This window comes from Halichondria panicea, chromosome 6 (assembly GCF_963675165.1).
Source record: "Halichondria panicea chromosome 6, odHalPani1.1, whole genome shotgun sequence".
In the NCBI taxonomy this organism is placed as follows: domain Eukaryota; kingdom Metazoa; phylum Porifera; class Demospongiae; order Suberitida; family Halichondriidae; genus Halichondria; species Halichondria panicea.
In genome coordinates this window covers 2,471,021-2,492,577 of record NC_087382.1, presented here as the reverse complement: position 1 = coordinate 2,492,577, position 21,557 = coordinate 2,471,021, and the positions used below count along the sequence as shown (strand labels likewise).

Sequence of the window (21,557 nt, the reverse complement as noted above, 5' to 3'; positions counted from 1 at the left end):
TATTATAAAATTATTACACGTAAACATTGTTGTATGAGTTTTTTTATGGAGCATTTTGAGCTGATGACACCTGAACTCGCGGTGGGAAGCAACATTATCAAGGGCGGCTAGTAATTAGGCATTACTAGCAAAACATGACCTCTGTACCCTTAGCTGCATGCGGGACACGGATTATTCTGAATAGAGCGACTGACTGTGTTGTCTCAAGAACGCTTGTTTAGGTGTGTGTACCGTCCAAGCACCTTCTCACTAGAGTCAGCCATGAGCTTCTTCCTATCTGGACTGTAAGTTGATCACCTACGCAGTACTTTATACATACACACACACCATAATAGCAAAAATGAGCCCTATAAAGTAGTATCTTTAATAATTAACTAGCTGTGTGTGTGATAGCATGCTGTACTAAGTGTCACTGTGTGTGTGTGTGTGTGTGTTTGCAGGAGAGCGTCTAATACTAAGACTGTGAAGCACCTCAAGAAGATCCCAGAGGGCTCTCACCAACATGACATGATGAAGGTATGTTATGACTGGTACAAGCCACTCGGGAGTTGTTGCCAAGCTACCCAGCTAGCTAGCGTATCGTACTGGTATAGTTTATTAGTTTAGTTTGGCCATTTGTCCATTCCCAAGACAGAAGACAAAATTCACTTCGCCATGCGTGTGTGAAGTATTTTAAGCATCCAATTTAGTTGTACGGTAGTTATACTTCCACTTTTTCGTGTATTTTTTGCAAGTGTGTGTTTCTTTAGATGCCAAACCCACCAAGTATGTGGTCCCCTACAATACTGTACTCTCCTGCCAACTCCACACTGTGTGTGTGTTAATGTACACTCAACCTCGCCTTTGAACACTGCAAGTGTTTGCCAATATTTCAATATTACTCCCTCCCTCCTTATTGTACAGCATGCAGCCGCTACCCTGGGCAGTGGGAATCTTAAACTGGCTGTGCAACTACCAGATGGTGAAGACCTCAATGAGTGGATCGCCGTCAACAGTAAGCCTTAGTGTAGTACTGTTTTGCATGCGAAAAACCTTTGCGAATGAGCCAATCAACAGAAACGTTGGCAATTTGCAATCTAACTTTTGTGATCAGGCAAGAATCATTATGTATATAGGTTCCGGTCTTTTATTTTTACGAAGCCACTAGCATTGTAAAGTTTGCGTATGTTTGATGATCGCATACAGTACATGTACAGTACAGTTTAATTATGATACGTACTTCTTCTGTAATAATTTTGTACACTAACTCACGTATCGATTTCCTTGTATTACACCTCCACCCCCACACACAAACCTGTGGACTGCCTTTATCATGCACAACACACACACACACACACACACACATACACACACACACACACACACACACACACACACACACACACACACCTCCCCTCACACACACACACACAAACACATACTCAGCTGTGGACTTCTTTAACCAGATCAACATGCTCTATGGCACTATCACGGCTCACTGTACAACAGAGTCATGCCCTGTCATGAGTGCTGGACCAAAGTAAGCAACACCTCAGCACAGTGACATATGTAGGGATGTTAGTCTGGGAACTTTGACTTAAAATTTTTGTTCAAAATTCATTCAAGAATATTAATTTTATAGATGCTGTGAAACCTTTTTGTACCTAAGTTCATTTGGGACCTGGCCTTTGTTACGTTTAGTTGATTGATTTTCTTCAAGAATGGCCGTTAAGAAGGATCCACTGTTAATCTAACTCACTTTGTATTCTCAATCCCATCCGTGTACATGTATTTATAATGTTACGCACTCTGACCCCTCGCCCGCCCACCAGGTACGAGTATCACTGGGCCGATGGTACGACCGTCAAGAAGCCCATCAAGTGCTCAGCACCCAAGTATATCGACTATCTCATGACCTGGGTACAAGAACAACTAGACGATGAGAACATCTTCCCCTCAAAGATTGGTACGGTATTTTTACCTGTTCAGGATAATAACATAATGTTCATACGTCATGTGTGTAACTAATAGACAATGCTCACACTATTGACCTCCTTAAGATCCACCTCTGACCTATGCATTATAACATACATGTATTACTAGAATATTTTGCGGGTAAAAAACCTTGTGCATGATGGGGGCCAGAGTAGACTTTGCTATCTAACTTTATAAACTTAAGACTGTGATATGGTATCTGGTTTATGCGATTTTATTACTAAAAATTGTTAGTAATACGGTAGTTACACACTATTGACCTCCCCAAATCTCTACCCCCGTAGCCTGCATTATAAGTCCATGTTATTATAACTTCCAATTTATGCATTACGTGACAGGCTCTAGGAAAACCAGACTATTGGAGCAGACTAAAATTTTGGTGATTAATGTACCAAGTGATAGAGCAGAGCATCGCCTACACAATGATATGCTTAGTGTTCACATACCTAGTTTCATACCCGAGTTATGCGCGTTGGAAACTCGAAGCCGTAAAATGTAGTATCGAGAAAAACGGCTCTCAAAGATTGCTTAATTAGGAAAAATAAGGTAATAGCGAAAGTTTGGACGAAGCGTTTCGATGGAAAGAGTTGGATTTAGAGCATCAGATTTTACAGAGAGGTAGTAGAAGGACTGTAGATACTTATACATCAATAACATTTTATTTGAGATTTTATACTGTAGGCATAAATTTAGCTGTAGCTCAATACTAAATTCTGCTCCAATAGTCTGGTTTTCCCAGAGCCTGTCACTTAGTCTGATTACGACTATTAAGTCCTTATATATAACTCTACATGTATGTACAGGGCTTTGGCAACGTGGGGCTCCACTCTTGTCGCTACCTCCACAGAGAGGGGGCTAAGTGTGTGGGCGTGATGGAGAGGGATGTGTCCATCGTTAACAGGGAAGACGGTATCGACGCGAAAGAATTGGAAGATTACAAATTAAATAACGGAGGCTCAATCAAAGGATTTCCAGGGGCACAAGAAACGACTGAGAACTTACTGACAGCAGAGTGTGATATTCTGATACCAGCTGCCGGAGAGAAGCAGATTACGGCAGAAATAGCTGAGCAAATACAAGCCAAGGTATTGTGCGTGTGTGTGCGTATAGTGCCATAACTCGAGTATCGTTGATCCGATTTCAAAAATGTTATGATGTTCTGAAAGCTTAGAAAGAGACCTTTCAAATGATGTTTTAAATCCACAATTTCGTTGGGGCATAATTTGTCATTTTTCGGCCTTGGACCATGGGCTATACATGTATATAATCCATGGTATTGGGCCGAAATTGGCTATGTCTTAAATATTAACTTTGTGACATCATTTTAAAGGTCTCTTTCTAAGCTTTCAGAAAATCAGAAATATTGGATCCACGGAATTCAAGTTATGGCAGTTGAAAGAGTGTAGGTTTTTTTGCTTGGATCTAGAGTATAACCAACTTCAAAGTTGGATATTGCATTCTGTAGGTCTTTAGGAAGGCCTATCGCTGGTAGGTGTGATCAGTCTCATCTCTTACCTGTATGTAGGACTATATCCATCCCTACATACGTAGTTGTGCTTATAACTAGTTTTAAAGTTCTACTGACCCAGAGATTGCCTCGTGTGTACACAGGTGGTGGCAGAAGGTGCCAATGGTCCCACTACTATTGCTGCTGAGAAGATTCTGATGGATCGCAACATTATGGTCATCCCTGACCTGTTTGCAAATGCTGGAGGAGTGACTGTGTCCTATTTTGAGTGGCTCAATCATTTACTAGGTGAGTGTGTGTGTGTGTGTAGTGAGGGAGGTCAGAGGTCGTTTGTACGTGTGTGTGTGTGTGATGGGAGGTCAGAGTCGTTTGTTCTTATGCTTGCATTAAATCACTGTAATACAATATAACTAGGTATACACACGCACATGATTAGCCTCGTGCAGAGTTGTATTTAAGTACAATTTTAGAAGAAAGAAAGAGAGCTTGCTAGAGACTCAGCAGCAGTTATTGTGCTCATCTTGGGCTGCTGTCTCAGCTTAAATCTATTTCTCAGCTTAAATTTAAGTCATAGGAGTGCCCTCTGTGTCGGTATCTCTCTCTCTGCCATCGATGCATCATAAAAAGTATTATTATTCTATGCTGCAACCACAGTGCCACGCCCCATATAATTATGGGCGATTATTTAAGATGGGCGTTTATTGACAAAGACAGGTTTTACCCTGGGCGTTTATTCAAGGAGAGCGTTTAATCAAGTAAATACATACATACAAAGGTTTTCTGAGATATGATGCAGTATTAGTTGCCTCGCGCTAAGGCGCTCGGCAATTAGTAGTATAGCTAAGAGTAGTGCAGTATGAGATTAATAGCACGAGTAACAAGCAATGACAAGGATACGCCGAGTGCTATTAACCTTGTCATGCAGTGCTTGTTATGAGTGCTATCAAGGGCTTATAAAAGAAGAGAGGGCATGCAACTCCACTATCAGTGCACGTAGCTAGCAGAGTTACGTGGGCGGAGGAATGAGTGCATTTGCATGAAGTGCTAAAAATAGATAATTTATATTTTTAGCACTTGCATATCATACGATATTATAATAATAACTAGAGCACTAAAGTGCAAACCCTCGGCTGGTGACATGATTATAAAGAAACCAGAAGACTGATATAATGCAGTGCATATAGTGATGTTGTTATCATCATCATGCATGACTTGCACAGCAACTCAGGAGCAATAAAACTAAACCAGACTGGAGGCATGCTGAAACATTTCAGAACAGGTAGTAGTACTATAAATATATGCACTGTGGATTAGGATCACAGCAAAGAAGCATGGAGTCTCAGAGAAGTATGGCTCCAGGTCCTGCATGGATCCCAGTCAGCTAAAGCAAGCTTTCTGGTTTAGTGACCCTGTTCCAATATTGTTCCTGGTATATACAGCTTTCTACTTTAGTGACCCTGTTCCATTGTTTCTGGACCTGGTACAGGATCACTTCAGTTATAAGTAACGCATGTGCAAGTTCTGTTCAAGCTACATTTTGCTCGCTTTTATTAGACAACGAAGCTTTAACACCGAAAGCTGCCACTATTAGAAGTACTGACTTGTTGTGTGGAGGCTACCCATGCTGTAAACGCAGTGCTAGAGCATCCAGGTAAGCAGACCCAGTCACAAGCTTCTTAGCTTTTGCTTGTTTTTATTTGACAACGAAGGTTTAACATGAAATTCTGCCACTATTAAAATTAATAACTTGTTGTATGAAGGCTATCCATGCTGTAAACGCAGTGCCATGGCATGCAGGTGAGTAGACTCACACATTACAAACAAACAAACAGACCAACGGACTACTATACCCGTGGCCGCCCACGCGCGCCTCGGGTAATAATGGTGAGATTGCTTATAATAATCATATTGTCTGTTTGTCCGTATATAGTACAATACATGTAGTGATGTTGTTGCAGCTGTTACTAGTGATACAGGTCATGCATACGCCAGCTAGTCTTTTCAGTTTAGGAATTTGCCAACTGGAAACACTTGCTATACGTGCATGGCTGAAGTGACCTGCCCCTTAGCTTGAACGTTAATACGTAACATTAGTCATGCCTTAAAGAGCACTGTAAAAATTATTGTTTTAATTTCAATTCTGATTCATTATTGTGTACTGTACACGTGAGGGTTGTATTACTAGAATGTTTTAATTGTCAAACATATGCAAACTTTGGTTGGGTTAATTAATCGATCAATTTGCAAAATAAGATCGCAAAGGGTCAACTTTTCTGCTGATTTGACTCATTCGCAAAGTTTTTCACCAGCAAAAATATTCTAGTAATAATTATGGTAATTACATTTTACATGTATGGGTTTAGAGTTCATAATGAGGTCACCTCCATACAAGTGCATGGATGATGGCTTCATGGTAACAAATTTTAATTTTCAAGCTAATCTATAATAGTCTAAGAGCATTCTTAATAGCAATTCCACACCCCCTCACACACACACGTCCACCCACACACACACACACACACACACACACCACACACACACACACATACACACACACACACACACACACATACACACACACACACACACACACACACACACCCACACACACACACCCACACACATACACACACACACACACACATCCTACAGACAGTGTCCAGCGTAGTCTAGAGGCCAAGTTCTCTGGAGGTCGTGCTGGGTCTATCCCCATCACAGCCACCCCTGCATTCAGTGCTCGCATTGCTGGAGCTAGTGAGAAGGACATCGTCAACTCTGGTCTAGAATACACCATGGAGAGATCTGCCAAGGTGAGAGCTGTCACTAGCCAAGTTATCGTGTCTGTAGCAACTAAGGCATAACCTGCTTAGATTAAAACCATGTACGTATTATTATTATAACTAATGTACTCCCTTTATTGAATACTTGTATCTATTGTATAAGACGCTTTCATATGTACCAATAGTATGATTACACGGATAGTAATTTTTTTATGAAGTGAAATACTGCCTGTTACGATGTGTGTTCTGCTTTTATATGCAATGGAACTTTCGCAGAATAGCAGCCTTTTTGCATCATGCATGCGTGCAGTATTAAATTTATGGGTATAAATGTTCGTGGTATAATTATGCTTGATCAGCGAAAACCACGAACATTATACCCTTGAACATTATTCAATTAAGCTCATAATTTTGCTACCATTTTAAGAAACTCTTCCCCTCCCTTGTGCAGCAAATCATGCGAGCTGTTCGTGAGTACAACCTTGGTCTGGACCTGAGGACCGCTGCTTATGTGTGTGCACTGCAGAAGATCTACACAGTCTACCTAGCGGCTGGCATCACCTTGTAGCATAGAGAACACCTGATAGTGAACATTGTACCTTCCTACCTGCTAGCTTATTTTTTGGTATGTCTGTGGCTTTAATTTTAAACACTACATTGTACATGTATGATTGTAGTTTACAGTAACTTGGTACCTTTTTAGAACAAAATGGGAGGAACAAAGAAAGAAACAAGGAAGCTCTTCAATACCTTTTTAGGCCGATTTTTCGCTATTTCATCAATTTGCAATTTGTAGCCTAGCCAGGTAACTTTATGTGCTGTAGCTAGCTAGCTATAGTTGTACTACTATACTATACTGGACTGTAGGCTAGAATGTCTGACAAGGTGCAAAGGGATCTAGATTATAACCTCTGGCCCTGGCGCCGGAGATGGCCAGAAGCCTCTTCAATGTCAAGTGATGGAAAATCTGTCACAGTGCTGGTGAGCATTGTCGTGTGTATAGTTTAATTAATATTTATCTATGTATGTATAGCTATGTATAGTTCAGCCATTCACATTTCTGCCCTACAGATCGATAGTCTTGATTAATTTTGTTTGCACATATACACGTACGTACACATACACCACTATTTTAATACAGAATTCCCAACATCGAGAAACAGTCATGCCGTTTATATCAGACACAAAACAACAAAAGGGCAAGCTGAATACACCAGTTGATCCCCTCACACAGGAGTTAAGTTTCATTTCGCCATTCCCCGACTTCCCCGACTTCGAAAGCGGCGTGTTGTCTTCATTTCAAACAGTCTTTTTTGAGGCGGCGTTTGAGGTGGCGTTTGAGGCCACTGCGTGGGCGTTGGAGGCAAATGCGGAAGCATTGGAGGCCACTGCGTGGGCGTGGGAGTTGGAGGCGAAGGCGTGGGTAAGGATTGGTGTCGTTTTACACTCCTCCATTGTACACTAACCCACATAGGTACTGTCTTTACCTCAGAGCGTGTTTCTATGGGGATGGTTTGGGCAACCTATATAATTTAGTATAATTAATATTATGGCTAAGAGTGCAATATGGGATTAATAGCACGAGTAACAAGCAATGGCAAGGATACTAATTGCACGAGGCGTAGTCGAGTGCTATTAACCTTGCCAGTGCTTGTTATGAGTGCTATTAATCCCTTATTGCACGAGTAGCCATACAATTGATTGTTAATCGTTTGTGATGCAGTTTGCGTTGGACGCGTTGGACGCGTTGAAAGCGTTGGACACAGTGGACACATTGAACACATTGGACATGTTGAAAGCATCGGACAGGTTGGACGCGTTGAAGGTGTTGGACGCGTTGAACGTGTTGGAGTTGGACTCGTTGGTAAGGATTGGTGTCGCTCTACACTCGTCCATTTTAAACAAGCTCACATAGGTACTGTCTTTGCCTCAGAGTGTATCTCTATGGGGATGGTTTGGGCAACCTATACATTGCTTATGAATTATTAGTATGAAGTTCTTAAGTGTGAGCCAGTTTATAGGGGATTGGATGTTGGGATTCCATAGTGCATTGTGAGAAGCATAACATGATCAAATGATTTCTTTAATTCACAGGAACAGAGTATAGACAGGATAAAAGCTGAACTGGAAGCTATACTGGAAGCTATACTGGAAGCTAGACTGGAAGCTAGACTGGAAGCTAGACTGAAAAGGTACCATACACCCTACATGCTCTACAAAATCTAGGCTAAACTATTGTGTCCCCTGCAACTTAACAAATATATTCTGTTTCTTTGATAGAATCCGAACTCTTCGCGTATTTTGTTGGACACTTACTAAAAAAGTGTCCGCGTCATTCTCACTGAAAGAGTTGATCTCTCTCCTCAAGAGCCTTCGCTCGGGGTGGGGTCCTCCACTGGAAATGGCCACAAGGATGCTCAACTCCAAGTTCTGGGTAATGGAGGCGGACGTCTGGGCTGACCTGCTCATCGTCTGTTGCTGGGCCAACCCCACGATCTACTGTAAAGAATGCGGCAAAGACGTGGAATCAGTCACCACCTCTTGCAAACATGTTGTGTGTCCTGTTTGTGCTGTGGGGAAGGGAAATGGTTCAAGCTGTCCCAAATGTGGTGAAATATTTACTGTCTTGGTTTTCACGTCAGCTTTGCCATCCACACAGGAAAAACCAATAAGTAAGTTTATTAACCAGTGTTTGTTGTGTGAACTATATGCTGCTAATCATTCATATACTGATGCAGGGAAGCGTCGTCTTGGTGAGCCACCAACAACTGCCACTAAGAGACCATGTATTGACTCAGGTTAGTTCTCAGTTTACGGTCTAACTTTACTTACGTACATTCATTTAGGCACGTCAATGGTTACGAGATCAAGAAGCAAACCAGCCAAGCAAACAAAACAAGTGTCAGCCATCCCCCTCACAACACCAGACCCTGCACCTCCAGCTTCGAAGGGATCATGCTCTCATGAAGGTCAGTCTGAATCGCTCACACCTGACAACCTTCATAAGCTACTGGTTGACCTCCGCCCTGCCATGATCAAGTGGTACTACCTTGGCCTGGCTCTGGGCCTCCGTCATCATGACCTCGATGCAATTGAGATCAAACGGAGAGGCGATAGTCTAGACTGTCTCAGGGAGATGCTTATCACGAGGTTAGAGCGAAAGCTGAGTAAAGAGGAGCTTATTCAATCCTTGCAAGAAGAGACGGTGGGATTTTCCGAACTAGCACAGACGTTAAAGACTCAAAACAGTGGTGATCCCAAACTAACAGTGAAATTTGACACGGAACTTTATGGACCATAGCTCTGGTAGAGCATAATAGGTGTGACGTGGCTTAGTGTGATGGCTTAGTAAATTCCCTAAATTTTGAATACATCATTATACTCCTTCTCAAGTACTTACAGTTGGGTCGTTGCCCGGTTTCACAAAAACCGGGTGACGACCCAACTTTGTCTTTTTTAGACAGATTAGGTTCTGTCTTGTAGAAGTGGCCGAAATTATCTTAATTGACGTGATGTGATTTCTTATCTGATGTGACGGAGGATGAGGTGAGGGCTCTGGCTGCTCTCATGACCTTCAAGTGTGCTATGGTGGATGTGCCGTTTGGAGGGGCCATGGCTGGTATCAAGATAGACCCACTGGAATACTCGGTAGGTAGAATAGCCCTCCCCCCCCACACACACACACACACTCAAACAAACACACACACACAACTGCTACAACTGACTCTATGTATGTTTGTATCCTTAGTATATACGCACTAAACTACATGTAGCAAGTGTTTATAGTGTGTACATACGTGTAGCTTTGGTTGAAAAGACTACAACTTGTGTACTTGTCTATTAATAATACGTAATATTTATAATATATCTGAGTATTGTATTACCCTAGCTCCGGTAATCATCCCTCAGGTTACAGAGCTGGAGAAGGTCACTAGAAGGTTCACCATGGAGCTGTCCAAGAAAGGCTTCATTGGACCAGGGTAAGTTCAGTCAGATGAAGAAAAGAGTATACTACATGACATTCTAGCTTGTTACAATAGCATTGAAGTCTGTACATGTAACGTGTGCAATGGTTTACCTAGGCTATATACATGTAAGTGGGCCTTTTCAGCTAGAATCAGGCCTGTTTTTAGAGCTAACTTTGATTGTCCGTAACTTGTGTTAGAAACGTAGCTCTTTAGGAAGGCCTATCGCTGGTAGGTTTGATCAGTCTCATCTCTTACATAATTATAGGACTATATCCATCCCTACATAAGTAGGTGTGCTTATAACTAGTTTTAAAGTTCTACTGACCCAGAGATTGCCTCATGTGCACACAGGTGGTGGCAGAAGGTGCCAATGGTCCCACTACTATTGCTGCTGAGAAGATTCTGATGGATCGCAACATTATAGTCATCCCTGACCTGTTTGCAAATGCTGGAGGAGTGACTGTGTCCTATTTTGAGTGGCTCAAGAATCTCAACCATGTCAGTTATGGACGGTTGACCTGGAAACACGAGGAAGACTCCAACAATCATTTACTAGGTGAGTGTGTGTGTGTAGTGAGGGGAGGTCAGAGGTCATTTGTACGTGTGTGTGTGTGTGTGTGTGTGTGTGTGTGTGTGTGTGTGTGATAGGAGGTCGGAGTTCGTTTGTCCTTATGCTGCATTAAATCACTGTTACACAGTAATAAATAGAGGTATACGCACACGCATGATTAGCCTCGCGCAGAGTTGTATTTACAAACATGTATATTTAGGTGAAAGAAGGAGAGTAGACTTGCTATAGAGAATATAGAAAATGAAATAGCAATTACATGTACATTGAATCAGTCTCTAAAGAACTCTATCAGGAGTGTATGAAGAGGAGTACCGTATAGTGGGTAATTTTCGGTAGACAAAATATTCGTGGATCAAGCAATATTGAGACATTTCGTGGGTAATATTTTCGTGGTTGCTGCTTGGATTTGTAAAGGTCGCTTCATTCGTGGGTAAAATATTCGTGGTCATACCTCCAACCAAGAAAACAACGAATATTTTACCCCACGAAAATTACCCGCTATACGGTATCCAACTGTAGCAGTTGTAGTGTAAACCAGTTTACGGTATGAGTATGTCATACCACGTCACTATCAGACCGCATCTTAAGTGGTTGTAAGTTCTTAAGTAGGTGTAGTGGTTAATTAGTTTAAAATGATATCAGCATACACGCATGTGGTCTGCTGTGGTTTATACCAGAGGAGGAACTCCAGGGTCAATAGGGTCACGTTTAATGAAGGATTAAACATTCTTGTTCTGGGTTCTTGACCTTTGCTGCATATAGCAGCTTAGCGCTTCTGTTCTTTAAAAATTTGCCTGCTTGGAAAGCTAGATCTATCCAGTGCAGCAAGCCAGTACATCAAAATTTATACCCTAGCCACAGAAGGCTAATTTCCATATCTTGTGGTTTTGAAGAATACAATAAAAGGTCAAAGGTTGCAATTAAATCCTGGATCTCCTCTCTCAAGCTGATTCCTCTGGGGCGCGATAGCTCAACCAATGTCTGTTGTGATTATAAAGAGGATCAAGCTATTGGTGGTGTATAAACTCAGGGGCGCGAGGGTAAACTCATAAAACATAGGGCCACGTGGTGTTTTAATTAGTGACCTTTTGACACTGGCACGAGTAACAAGCAATGGCAAGGCTACGCCGAGTGCTATTAACCTTGTCAGTGCTTGTTATGAGGGCTTATAAAAGAAGAGAGGGCATGCAACTCCACTATCAGTACACGTAGCTAGCAGAGTTCAAACGTGGGCGGAGGAATGAGTGCATTTGCATGAAGTGCTAAAAATAGAAATTTATATTTTTAGCACTTGGATATCAAAATAATAATGGTGAGATTGCTTATAATAATCATATTGTCTGTTTGTACGTATATAGTACAATACATGACTGCAGTGATGTTGTTGCAGCTGTTAGGTCATGCATACGCCAGCTGGTTTAGGATTTGCCAACTGGAGACATCTGAATAATTTGCTATACATGCATGGCATGGCCTGTCCCTAGTTTGAACATTAATATGTAAAATTAGTCATGCCAGAGCACTGTCCATTCTTATTATTATTGTGTACTGTATTACTAGAATGTTTTGTGAGCATCAAACATTATTATGCGAACTTAACGATCAATTCATAAATACCGGTACACACGATCCTTGCCAGAACGCAATACCGTATAGCGTGTAATTTTCGTGGGCAAAATATTCGTGGTTTTCGTGGTTGGAGGTCTGACCACGAATATTTTACCCACAAATGAAGCGACCTTGCCTACCTTTACCTGCAGTGCAAGCTCCAACCACGAAAATATTACCCACGAAATGTCTCAATATTGCTGAACCAAATATTTTGTCCCCCGAAAATTACCCGCTATACGGTAGTTAGATCGCAAAGGGTCAACTTTATTGCTGATTTGGCTCTTTCGCAAAGTTTTTCACCAGCAAAATATTCTAGTAATAATTATAGTATTTACATTTTACATGTATGGGTTTAGAGTTCATAATGAGGTCACCTCCATACAAGTGCATGGTAGCTCTATAATGATTGGCTTCATGGTAACAAATTTTAATTTTCAAGCTAATCTATAATAGTCTAAGAGCATTCTTAATAGCAATTCCACACCCCCTCACGCACACACAACACACACACACACACCACACACACCACACACACACACACACACCACACGCACACACACACACACACACACACACACACACACACACACACACACACACACACACACACACACACACACCACACACACCACACACACACACACACACACCACACACACACACACACACACACACACGCGCGCACACACACACACACCACACACACACACACACACACACACACACACACACACACACACACCACACACACACACACCACACACACACACACACACACACGCGCACACACACACGCGCACACACACACACACACCACACACACACACACACACACACGCGCACACACACACGCGCACACACACACACACACACACACACCACACACACACCACACACACACACACACACACACACACACACACACACACACACACACCACACCACACCACACACACACACCACACACACACGCGCACACACACACACCACACACACACACACACACACACACACACACACACACACACACACACACCACACACACCACACACACACACACACACACACACACGTGCACACACACACACACACCACACACACCACACACACACACCACACACACACACACCACACACACACACACACACACACACACACACTTGCAGACAGTGTCCAGCGTAGTCTAGAGGCCAAGTTCTCTGGAGGTCGTGCTGGGTCTATCCCCATCACAGCCACCCCTGCATTCAGTGCTCGCATTGCTGGAGCTAGTGAGAAGGACATCGTCAACTCTGGTCTAGAATACACCATGGAGAGATCTGCCAAGGTGAGAGCTGTCGCTAACCAAGTTAGTGTGTCTGTAGCAACTAAGGCATAACCTGCTTAGATTAAAACCATGTACGTATTATTATTATAACTAATGTACTCCCTTTATTGAATACTTGCATCTATTGTAATGTCACTATCTAAAGCATTGTAGAATAGAGCCCTTTGAAATCCAACGGCATCTCAATAAAAAAATAAGACGATTTCCAATTTAATTACACGGATGTCTCCACGATACAATTACCACGATATAAAGTGTGTTCTGGTTTTGATCTGATTCATAATTCTGCTACCATTCTAAGAAACTCTTCCCCTCCCTTGCAGCAAATCATGCGAGCTGTTCGTGAGTACAACCTTGGTCTGGACCTGAGGACCGCTGCTTATGTGTGTGCACTGCAGAAGATCTACACAGTCTACCTAGCGGCTGGCATCACCTTGTAGCTGCATAGAGAACACCTGATAGTGAACATTGTACCTTCCTACCTGCTAGCTTATTTTTTGGTATGTCTGTGGCTTTTAAACACTACATGTATGATTGTAGATTAGTGAATTGGTTTAATCTGGTTACTCTCTTGGTAAAAGATACATCGTATCTTGTTTCCTTTTTCTGTTTTTGTCACACAATAAGAAAAAAATATGGGAGGAACAAAGAAAGAAACAGTTCCCAAGCCAGTGCAACCAGCCTCGATTCCAGGCCGCACATCCCTGGACTGGAGTGAAGTGCGGCCTGGAATCGAGGCTAACATGTCTCTAGCTAGCCAAGAGAACTCTTCAATCTAGCGCTCCCAGCGCAGTGGTCTAGTGTGATAAGTGTGCCAAGCTAAGTCAGAATGACTGACGAGGTACAAAGGGGTCTGGATTATAACCTCTGGCCCTGGCCCTGGCCGGTGAGCATTGTTGTGTGTATTGTAGTCTATAGTTTAATATCTGTATGTATATTAAATTAATTATAGTTTGGCCATTCACATTTCTGCTTCACAGATAGTTTGGTGTTTTAATACTATTGATTTTGTTTGCATGCACACGTACACATACACCAGAACCCCCAACTGGGCCAACTTCGAGTAACAGTCACGCCGTTTATATTGGACACAGAACAACAAGAGGGCAAGCTGAATACACCAGTTGATCCCCTCACACAGGATTTCTCTGGAATCGAGGATACCTTAAGTTTTAACATGATCACTTCGCCATTCCCCGACTTCAAAATAAGAGTGCCTTCATTATGCTCAGTCTTGTTGGAGGAGTCGAACTTGGTGAACTTCAGGTTCAATGGTTTGATAAAGGCGTTGAAAGCGTTGAAAGCGTCGAAAGCGTTGAAAGCGTCGAAAGCGTCGAAAGCGTTGAAAGCGTTGAAAGCGTTGAACATGTTGCAAGCGTTGGAATCATTGGACATGTTGAAGGTGTTGGACGCGTTGGACACGTTGAAAGTATCGGACATGTTGAAGGCGTTTGACGCGTTGGACGCGTTGAAAGCGTTGGACACATTGGACACATTGGACATGTTGAAAGCATCGGACAGGTTGGACGCGTTGAAGGTGTTGGACGCGTTGAAGGTGTTGGACGCGTTGAACGTGTTGAACGTGTTGGCGTTGGTAAGGATTGGTGTCGCTCTACACTCGTCCATTTTAAACAAGCTCACATAGGTACCGTCTTTGCCCCAGAGTGTATCTCTATGGGGATGGTTTGGGCAACCTATATATTGCTTATGAATTATTAGTATGAAGTTCTTAAGTGTAAGCCAGTTTATAGGGGATTGGATGTTGGGATTCCATAGTGCATTGTGAGAAGCATAACATGATCAAATGATTTCTTTAATTCACAGCAACAGCGTATACACCGGAGAAAAGCTGAACTGGAAGCTAGACTGGAAAGGTACCATACACCCTACATGCTCTTAAAAATCTAGGCTAAACTATTGTGTCCCCTGCAACTTAACAAATATATTCTGTTTCTTTGATAGAATCCGAGCTCTTCGCATATTTCTTTGGACACTTACTAAAAAAGTGCCCGCGTCATTCTCACTGAAAGAGTTGATCTCTCTCCTCAAGAGCATTCGCTCAGGCTGGGGTTCTCCACTGGAAATGGCCACAAGGATGCTCAACTCCAAGTTCTGGGTGATGGAGGCGGACGTCTGGGCTGACCTGCTCATCGTCTGTTGCTGGGCCAACCCCACGATCTACTGTGAGAAATGTGACAAAGACGTGGAATCAACCACCACCTCTTGCAACCATGTTGTGTGTCCTGTTTGCACTGTGGGGCAGGGGAATGATCCAAATGTGGTGAAATATTTACTGTCTTGGTTTTCACGTCAGCTTTGGCATCCGCACAGGAAAAACCAATAAGTAAGTTATTAATTGTGTGAACTATTTTATTATTCTGCTAACCATTCATATACCAATACAGGGAAGCGTCGTTTTTGTGAGCCACCAACAACTGTCACTAAGAGACCATGTATTGGCTCAGGTTAGTTCTCAGAGTACGATTCAACTTTGCTTAGTTACATTTGTCATCTCCAGATTCGACGGGATCATGCTCTCATGAAAGTCAGTCTAAATCCTACACAATTAAGGACCTTCATGAGCTACTGGAATCCCTCTACCCTGCGTTGAACGAGTGGTACTACCTTGGCCTGGCTCTGGGCGTCCCTGATCATATACTCAAAGCAATTGAGACCAATCAGAGCAAAAGTCTAGACTGCCTCAAGGGCATGCTCTCCATGAGATTAAAGGAAAAGCTGAGTAAAGAGGAGCTTATCAAATCACTGCAGACACGGACTGTGGGATTGTCAGAACTAGCACAGACGTTGAAAGACTCGAAGCAGTGGTGATCGATCCCAAACTAACCCTCCTTTTAATTTACTTGTACTAATATTGCACTAAAGCTATGTGTAAACATGTTTGTTGGTAGGCCAGGCAAAGTAGATTTATTAGTAGTTTCTTCATCACATGGTTTTTGTAATTGATATGAAGTCATTATTCAGCATTGCCATTTTGGATGGGCGTGGCTTATTAATATAGACACGCCCCACGAATAATGAAGCAGCGGCGTTGTCATTGAGGGAGCTACTACAAACGACCTCTGTACCCTGCATGTGGGGACACGGATTATTCCGAATAGAGCGACTGGCTGTGTTGTCTCAAGAACGCTTGTTTAGGGCAGATCGTGTGTACCGTCCAAGCACCTTCTCACTAGAGTAAGCCATGAGCTTCTTCCTATCTGGACTGTAAGTTAATCACCTACGCAGTACTTCACACACACACACCATGATAGCAAAAATGAGCCCTATAAAGTAGTATCTTTAGTAATTAACTAGCTGTGTGTGTGATAGCATGCTGTACTAAGTGTCACTGTGTGTGTGTGTGTGTGTTTGCAGGAGAGCGTCTAATACTAAGACTGTGAAGCACCTCAAGAAGATCCCAGAGGGCTCTCACCAACATGACATGATGAAGGTATGTTATGACTGGTACAAGCCACTCGGGAGTTGTTGCCAAGCTACCCAGCTAGCTAGCGTATCGTACTGGTATAGTTTATTAGTTTAGTTTGGCCATTTGTCCATTCCCAAGACAGAAGACGAAATTCACTTCACCATGCGTGTGTGTGTGTGTGTGTGTGAAGTATTTTATTTAGTTGTACGGTAGTTATACTTCCACTTTTTCGTGTATTTTTTGCAAGTGTGTGTTTCTTTAGATGCCAAACCCACCAAGTATGTGGTCCCCTACAATACTGTACTCTCCTGCCAACTCCACACTGTGTGTGTGTGTTAATGTACACTCAACCTCGCCTTTGAACACTGCAAGTGTTTGCCAATATTTCAATATTACACCTCCCTCCTTATTGTACAGCATGCGGCCGCTACCCTGGGCAGTGGGAATCTTAAACTGGCTGTTCAACTACCAGATGGTGAAGACCTCAATGAGTGGATCGCCGTCAACAGTAAGCCTTAGTGTACTAGTAATTATTATGTTTGATAGTCGCAAAACATTTTAGTACATGTACAGTATAGTAATTATGTGTACTTCTTCTGTAATAATTTTGTACACTAACTCATGTATCGATTTCCTTGTATTCTCAACACACACCTCCACCCCCACACACAAAGCTGTGGACTGCTTTAACCAGACCAACATGCTCACACACACACACACACACCCTCACACCTCCCCTCACACACACATACACACCTCCACCCCCACACACAAAGCTGTGGACTGCTTTAACCAGACCAACATTCACACACACACACACACACACCCTCACACCTCCCCTCACACACACACACACACACATACTCAGCTGTGGACTTCTTTAACCAGATCAACATGCTCTACGGTACTATCACGGCTCACTGTACAACTGAGTCATGCCCTGTCATGAGTGCTGGACCAAAGTAAGCAACACACCAGCACAGTGAGACATGTAGGGATGATAGTCTAGAAACTTTGACTTAAATTTTTGTTTTTCAAAATTCATTCAAGAATATACATGCTGTGAAACCTCTTTGTACCTAAGTTCATTTGGGACCTGGCCTTTGTTACGTTTAGTTGATTGATTTTTCTTCAAGAATGGCCGTTAAGAAGGACCCACTGTTAAATTTAACTCACTTTTGTATTCTCAATCCCATCCGTGTACATGTATTTGTAATGTTACGCACTCTGACCCCTCGCCCGCCCACCAGGTACGAGTATCACTGGGCCGATGGTACGACCGTCAAGAAGCCCATCAAGTGCTCAGCACCCAAGTATATCGACTATCTCATGACCTGGGTACAAGAACAACTAGACGATGAAAACATCTTCCCCTCCAAGATTGGTACGGTATTTTCAAAAATCATGAAATAAATTAATGAGAATTTGTGAAGTAGGTAGTGATGGTTGTGGTCTTGTATAATAGCTTGTAGCATCTGTCAGTAATGCATGGCTTGTGTATTTATTTGGATAGCTGTATTGTATTGCTTTAGGAGGGCAGTTGGTAGAATAGCTTCTTTATAAGAGCATGTTGTGTGGAGGTCCGTATATAGTGATGCCACATTGTGGCTATGAGCACTCTCTGTAAGGCCATGTCCCGTTGTTAGTGCATACCACCTGTCATGTGCCACTAGCCATCCTTGTCGTGTGCCACTAGCCATCCTTGTCGTGTGCCACTAGCCATCCTTGTTATTTTGAACATTGTCAGCCTCTAAATAATTATGTAATGTAGTTATGTATCCAATGTACATACATGTACTCTGCTTTGAGAGTTTTACTAACTAAGCATGTCTTTTAGAGACTGTCACAGTTCATGATTAGTATGAGAATTAGTAATTATTATTATAATATTAACCCTGCCCCTCCCCCTCCTCTGCAGGTGTGTCCTTCCCGAGGAACTTCATAACCATCGCCAAGACGATCCTCAAGCGGCTGTTTCGAGTGTACGCCCACGTATACCACGCCCACTTCCAACATGTCATCGACCTGACTGAAGAGGCGCATTTAAACACCTCGTTCAAGCATTTCATTTATTTCGTCCACGAGTTTAATCTTATTGAGAAACGAGAGCTGTCGCCGATGCAAGAGCTCATTGAGAAGATGATGCGATGATAAAAAAAACTTAACAATTTTTTTACCTGTAGCATTTATTATGTTGAACAGTATAATTATAATTCAAAAAAATTATTATTAATAGATGTGTATAATTATGCACTTGTATGTGATCATTACTGTACTGCTACATGTATTAATAAACATTAATCATTAATTTTTGTTGGTTTTGCTGAGTTTGCTAACACATACTGCGCATGCGCGTAATAAACAAGGGTGTGTCCGTGTTGTTGCAGACAACGAGCTACGCCCCCCTTTTAACTGCACAGTGCAGCTTACTTCAAACATTACTCCTGAAGACTAGAGTGCATCTTGAGTACAGCAGGCAGTTGTATATTTCTGATCATTTGCTATAGTAGCTCTCTGCAAGCAAAGACATGGGTCTGAGGTAAGTGGTTGTGTGGGGTTGTGTGCGGTTGTTGTGTTGTGGTTGCTGCAAATAGTGGGTGTGTCCACTGACTATAGTGATCCTCCATCATGCAGCGTGGTCCTGTGTCTCGCTCTGTTCCTTGTCTGTGGAGCATTTGCTCAATGTAAGCTCCTTCTATAGTTAGAGCTGCTAAACATTAATTTTAAGCAATTTGCGTCGAAAAATAAAAAATCATGTCCATGTGCTTATATTCAGTGTGTATATGTGTGACGTGTCTAGCTACTCCCCCTCACACACACACACACACACACACACACACACACACACACACACACAGCCAACAGACTTCCAGTGCCGTCGTCGGCCATCTACGTCTTCAATGAAGAAGAAGAACAACCTGCGGGTACGTTGAGTGGCTCACTAGATACATTAATATCTATAGGTATAATTTTTGGAGATTTTTGAGGAGTTTTGTCACAGGTACTGCTTTGACTCGTGGCTTGCCCACCCCCCGTATCATGGCCTTTGACCCCGACGGTGACCCCGTCATGTTCAGCATCCCAATTAACTCCATCAACTCTCAGCTATTCGACATCAACGCAACCACTGGAGAGTTGTACTTCCAAACGGTTCTGGACAGAGAAGTGCGTGCAAGAGAGGCCACTCACTATATACATGTAGCTAAGAAATAATGATCCAACCACTAGTTAATATAAACTCTATAATGAAGCAAATTCTAATTCCTATATATAAGAGCTCTATTACAGCTGTTTTATATCACTTGCATGCACGTGCAGACTCTGTCTACTAATCTAGAGTTGATAGTGGAGATTGATGATGGCCAGTTTCACGGAGCTGGAGTGTCCAATCCTCGTATTGTAATCCAAATCGTGCTTAACGATATCAATGATGAGGAACCCGACTTCGGTAATAACCTCCCCAGAGGCATCTCAGTACCAGAGGTGAGAAATAATTAAGTGTCTGCCTACAATTATTGCATGGAAGAATGTACGTGTTTTGCAGCGAGATAAGTGATTGTCTAATTCAATCCTGCTGCAAATGCATGCATAATAATTTTTAACATGCATGCACTCTTAAAACGCCTGCAAGCTTCTAGAACACTAGCTGTCTAGTTTATATAGAATCACCTCAAGTATAGTATTGCAAAAGCATAATCTTTGTTCTCTCTAGGATATGGACATCAACAGTATCCTGTACACAGCTACTGCCACTGATGCAGATGTAGCCGGTAACGGCCTCGTGTCGTACTTCCTACAAGGTGTGCAGTTAACGAATGGAGCTGGGGAAACTTGCTACAATGTCAACATAACTTCACAATCTATATGCGTAAGTCATTGGATACTGTTGCTATGTGATGCATTATGACATCACAACCTGCAGAACATGTTCACTGTGGGCATATCTACTGGAACCATCCTTCTCAAAAGAAAGTTTAACTATGACCTTCCAAGTGGACAACAGCTTTACATAGTGTCCGTCAGAGCCGAGGTGGGTGTGGCTTTAGATAAGAGAGGTGGTGTAAATCAGCAGCTACCAGAACAATTTTGGAATAATTATGTCCTGATTATAAGAATTGTCTTGGTTCTACCACTATACTATAGACTGTTAGTAGTTTGCTGCTATATAATAATACGACCCCCCTCCACACACACACGCACACGCACACACACACACACACGCACACACACACGCACGCACACACACACACACATGCATGCACGCACGCACGCACGCACACACACACACACACACACACACACAGGACAGTGGTGATGACCCACTAAGCTCAGTGGAGGAACTTCGCATATCAGTGACTGATGTTAATGATCTGGACCCACTCTTCACACGAAGCGTCTACGCTATTGACGTTCACGAAAACCTAACTTTTGTGA

General features: G+C 42.6%; 5 protein-coding genes across 7 annotated transcripts in view; all 5 read left to right on the top strand.

The window, feature by feature from the left end:
- The first annotated feature begins 165 nt into the window (after positions 1-165).
- On the top strand, positions 166-6,914 carry LOC135336963 (MOB kinase activator 1B-like). 2 transcript variants are annotated; one of them, XM_064532855.1, is made up of 6 exons: positions 166-284; positions 441-516; positions 904-994; positions 1,426-1,519; positions 1,812-1,945; positions 2,778-2,977. In XM_064532855.1, the coding sequence occupies exons 1-6, from the start codon at positions 262-264 to the stop codon at positions 2,831-2,833; spliced, it is 474 nt and encodes a 157-aa protein (XP_064388925.1). In that variant the 5' UTR covers positions 166-261; the 3' UTR covers positions 2,834-2,977. The 2 variants fall into 2 exon arrangements, with proteins under 2 accessions (XP_064388925.1, XP_064388924.1); XM_064532854.1 differs by lacking the exons at positions 166-284; positions 441-516; positions 904-994 and adding exons at positions 3,586-3,730; positions 6,095-6,252; positions 6,674-6,914 and having other exon boundaries at positions 2,778-3,059.
- Positions 6,915-6,959: 45 nt separating this feature from the next.
- On the top strand, positions 6,960-16,354 carry LOC135336957 (uncharacterized). Of its 2 annotated transcripts, none has more exons than XR_010394985.1 (7): positions 6,960-7,203; positions 7,364-7,645; positions 14,736-15,290; positions 15,521-15,570; positions 15,659-16,040; positions 16,102-16,161; positions 16,215-16,354. XR_010394985.1 is itself a non-coding variant. In XM_064532845.1 (7 exons), exons 1-7 carry the CDS (start codon positions 7,096-7,098, stop codon positions 9,521-9,523), a joined length of 1,536 nt encoding a protein of 511 aa, XP_064388915.1. In that variant the 5' UTR covers positions 6,992-7,095; the 3' UTR covers positions 9,524-9,610. The 2 variants fall into 2 exon arrangements, 1 of the variants encoding a protein (XP_064388915.1); XM_064532845.1 differs by lacking the exons at positions 14,736-15,290; positions 15,521-15,570; positions 15,659-16,040; positions 16,102-16,161; positions 16,215-16,354 and adding exons at positions 7,946-8,086; positions 8,317-8,414; positions 8,503-8,894; positions 8,961-9,020; positions 9,069-9,610 and having other exon boundaries at positions 6,992-7,203.
- Positions 9,601-14,305, top strand: LOC135336967 (glutamate dehydrogenase 1, mitochondrial-like). Its single transcript, XM_064532860.1, has 5 exons — positions 9,601-9,870; positions 10,132-10,202; positions 10,542-10,746; positions 13,539-13,696; positions 14,020-14,305. Exons 3-5 carry the CDS (start codon positions 10,596-10,598, stop codon positions 14,134-14,136), a joined length of 426 nt encoding a protein of 141 aa, XP_064388930.1. The 5' UTR covers positions 9,601-9,870; positions 10,132-10,202; positions 10,542-10,595; the 3' UTR covers positions 14,137-14,305.
- A 427-nt stretch (positions 16,355-16,781) lies between the features above and the next one.
- Positions 16,782-19,441, top strand: LOC135336953 (MOB kinase activator 1B-like). Its single transcript, XM_064532830.1, has 6 exons — positions 16,782-16,921; positions 17,072-17,147; positions 17,541-17,631; positions 17,992-18,085; positions 18,374-18,507; positions 19,042-19,441. Exons 1-6 carry the CDS (start codon positions 16,899-16,901, stop codon positions 19,272-19,274), a joined length of 651 nt encoding a protein of 216 aa, XP_064388900.1. The 5' UTR covers positions 16,782-16,898; the 3' UTR covers positions 19,275-19,441.
- Positions 19,442-19,514: 73 nt separating this feature from the next.
- The window catches only part of LOC135336951 (protocadherin Fat 4-like), a 34,658-nt gene continuing 32,615 nt past the window's right edge, over positions 19,515-21,557 (top strand). The window contains exons 1-8 of the mRNA XM_064532826.1: positions 19,515-19,662; positions 19,758-19,807; positions 19,982-20,047; positions 20,125-20,288; positions 20,442-20,606; positions 20,836-20,991; positions 21,046-21,153; positions 21,428-21,553. Of these exons, the coding sequence (XP_064388896.1) occupies positions 19,652-19,662; positions 19,758-19,807; positions 19,982-20,047; positions 20,125-20,288; positions 20,442-20,606; positions 20,836-20,991; positions 21,046-21,153; positions 21,428-21,553 (846 nt within the window). The 5' untranslated portion in view covers positions 19,515-19,651. The remainder of the gene's footprint in view (positions 19,663-19,757; positions 19,808-19,981; positions 20,048-20,124; positions 20,289-20,441; positions 20,607-20,835; positions 20,992-21,045; positions 21,154-21,427; positions 21,554-21,557) is intronic.

What these genes read in the sequence shown, in the direction of transcription:
- LOC135336963 (XM_064532854.1), top strand. Translation starts at nt 1,919, where the DNA reads ATGAGAACATCTTCCCCTCAAAGATTG. An exon ending in GTGGCTCAATCATTTACTAG is followed by an intron (nt 3,731 to 6,094) that starts GTGAGTGTGTGT and finishes CACATCCTACAG; the next exon opens with ACAGTGTCCAGCGTAGTCTA. An exon ending in CCATGGAGAGATCTGCCAAG is followed by an intron (nt 6,253 to 6,673) that starts GTGAGAGCTGTC and finishes TCCCTTGTGCAG; the next exon opens with CAAATCATGCGAGCTGTTCG.
- LOC135336953 (XM_064532830.1), top strand. Translation starts at nt 16,899, where the DNA reads ATGAGCTTCTTCCTATCTGGACT. An exon ending in TGAGTGGATCGCCGTCAACA is followed by an intron (nt 17,632 to 17,991) that starts GTAAGCCTTAGT and finishes ACACATACTCAG; the next exon opens with CTGTGGACTTCTTTAACCAG. An exon ending in CATCTTCCCCTCCAAGATTG is followed by an intron (nt 18,508 to 19,041) that starts GTACGGTATTTT and finishes CCTCCTCTGCAG; the next exon opens with GTGTGTCCTTCCCGAGGAAC.
- LOC135336957 (XM_064532845.1), top strand. Translation starts at nt 7,096, where the DNA reads ATGTCTGACAAGGTGCAAAGGGATCTAGATTATAACCTCTGGCCCTGG. An exon ending in CACACAGGAAAAACCAATAA is followed by an intron (nt 8,895 to 8,960) that starts GTAAGTTTATTA and finishes ATACTGATGCAG; the next exon opens with GGAAGCGTCGTCTTGGTGAG. An exon ending in GAGACCATGTATTGACTCAG is followed by an intron (nt 9,021 to 9,068) that starts GTTAGTTCTCAG and finishes ACATTCATTTAG; the next exon opens with GCACGTCAATGGTTACGAGA.
- LOC135336967 (XM_064532860.1), top strand. Translation starts at nt 10,596, where the DNA reads ATGGATCGCAACATTATAGTCATCCCTGACCTGTTTGCAAATGCTGGA. An exon ending in CTCCAACAATCATTTACTAG is followed by an intron (nt 10,747 to 13,538) that starts GTGAGTGTGTGT and finishes ACACACTTGCAG; the next exon opens with ACAGTGTCCAGCGTAGTCTA. An exon ending in CCATGGAGAGATCTGCCAAG is followed by an intron (nt 13,697 to 14,019) that starts GTGAGAGCTGTC and finishes CCTCCCTTGCAG; the next exon opens with CAAATCATGCGAGCTGTTCG.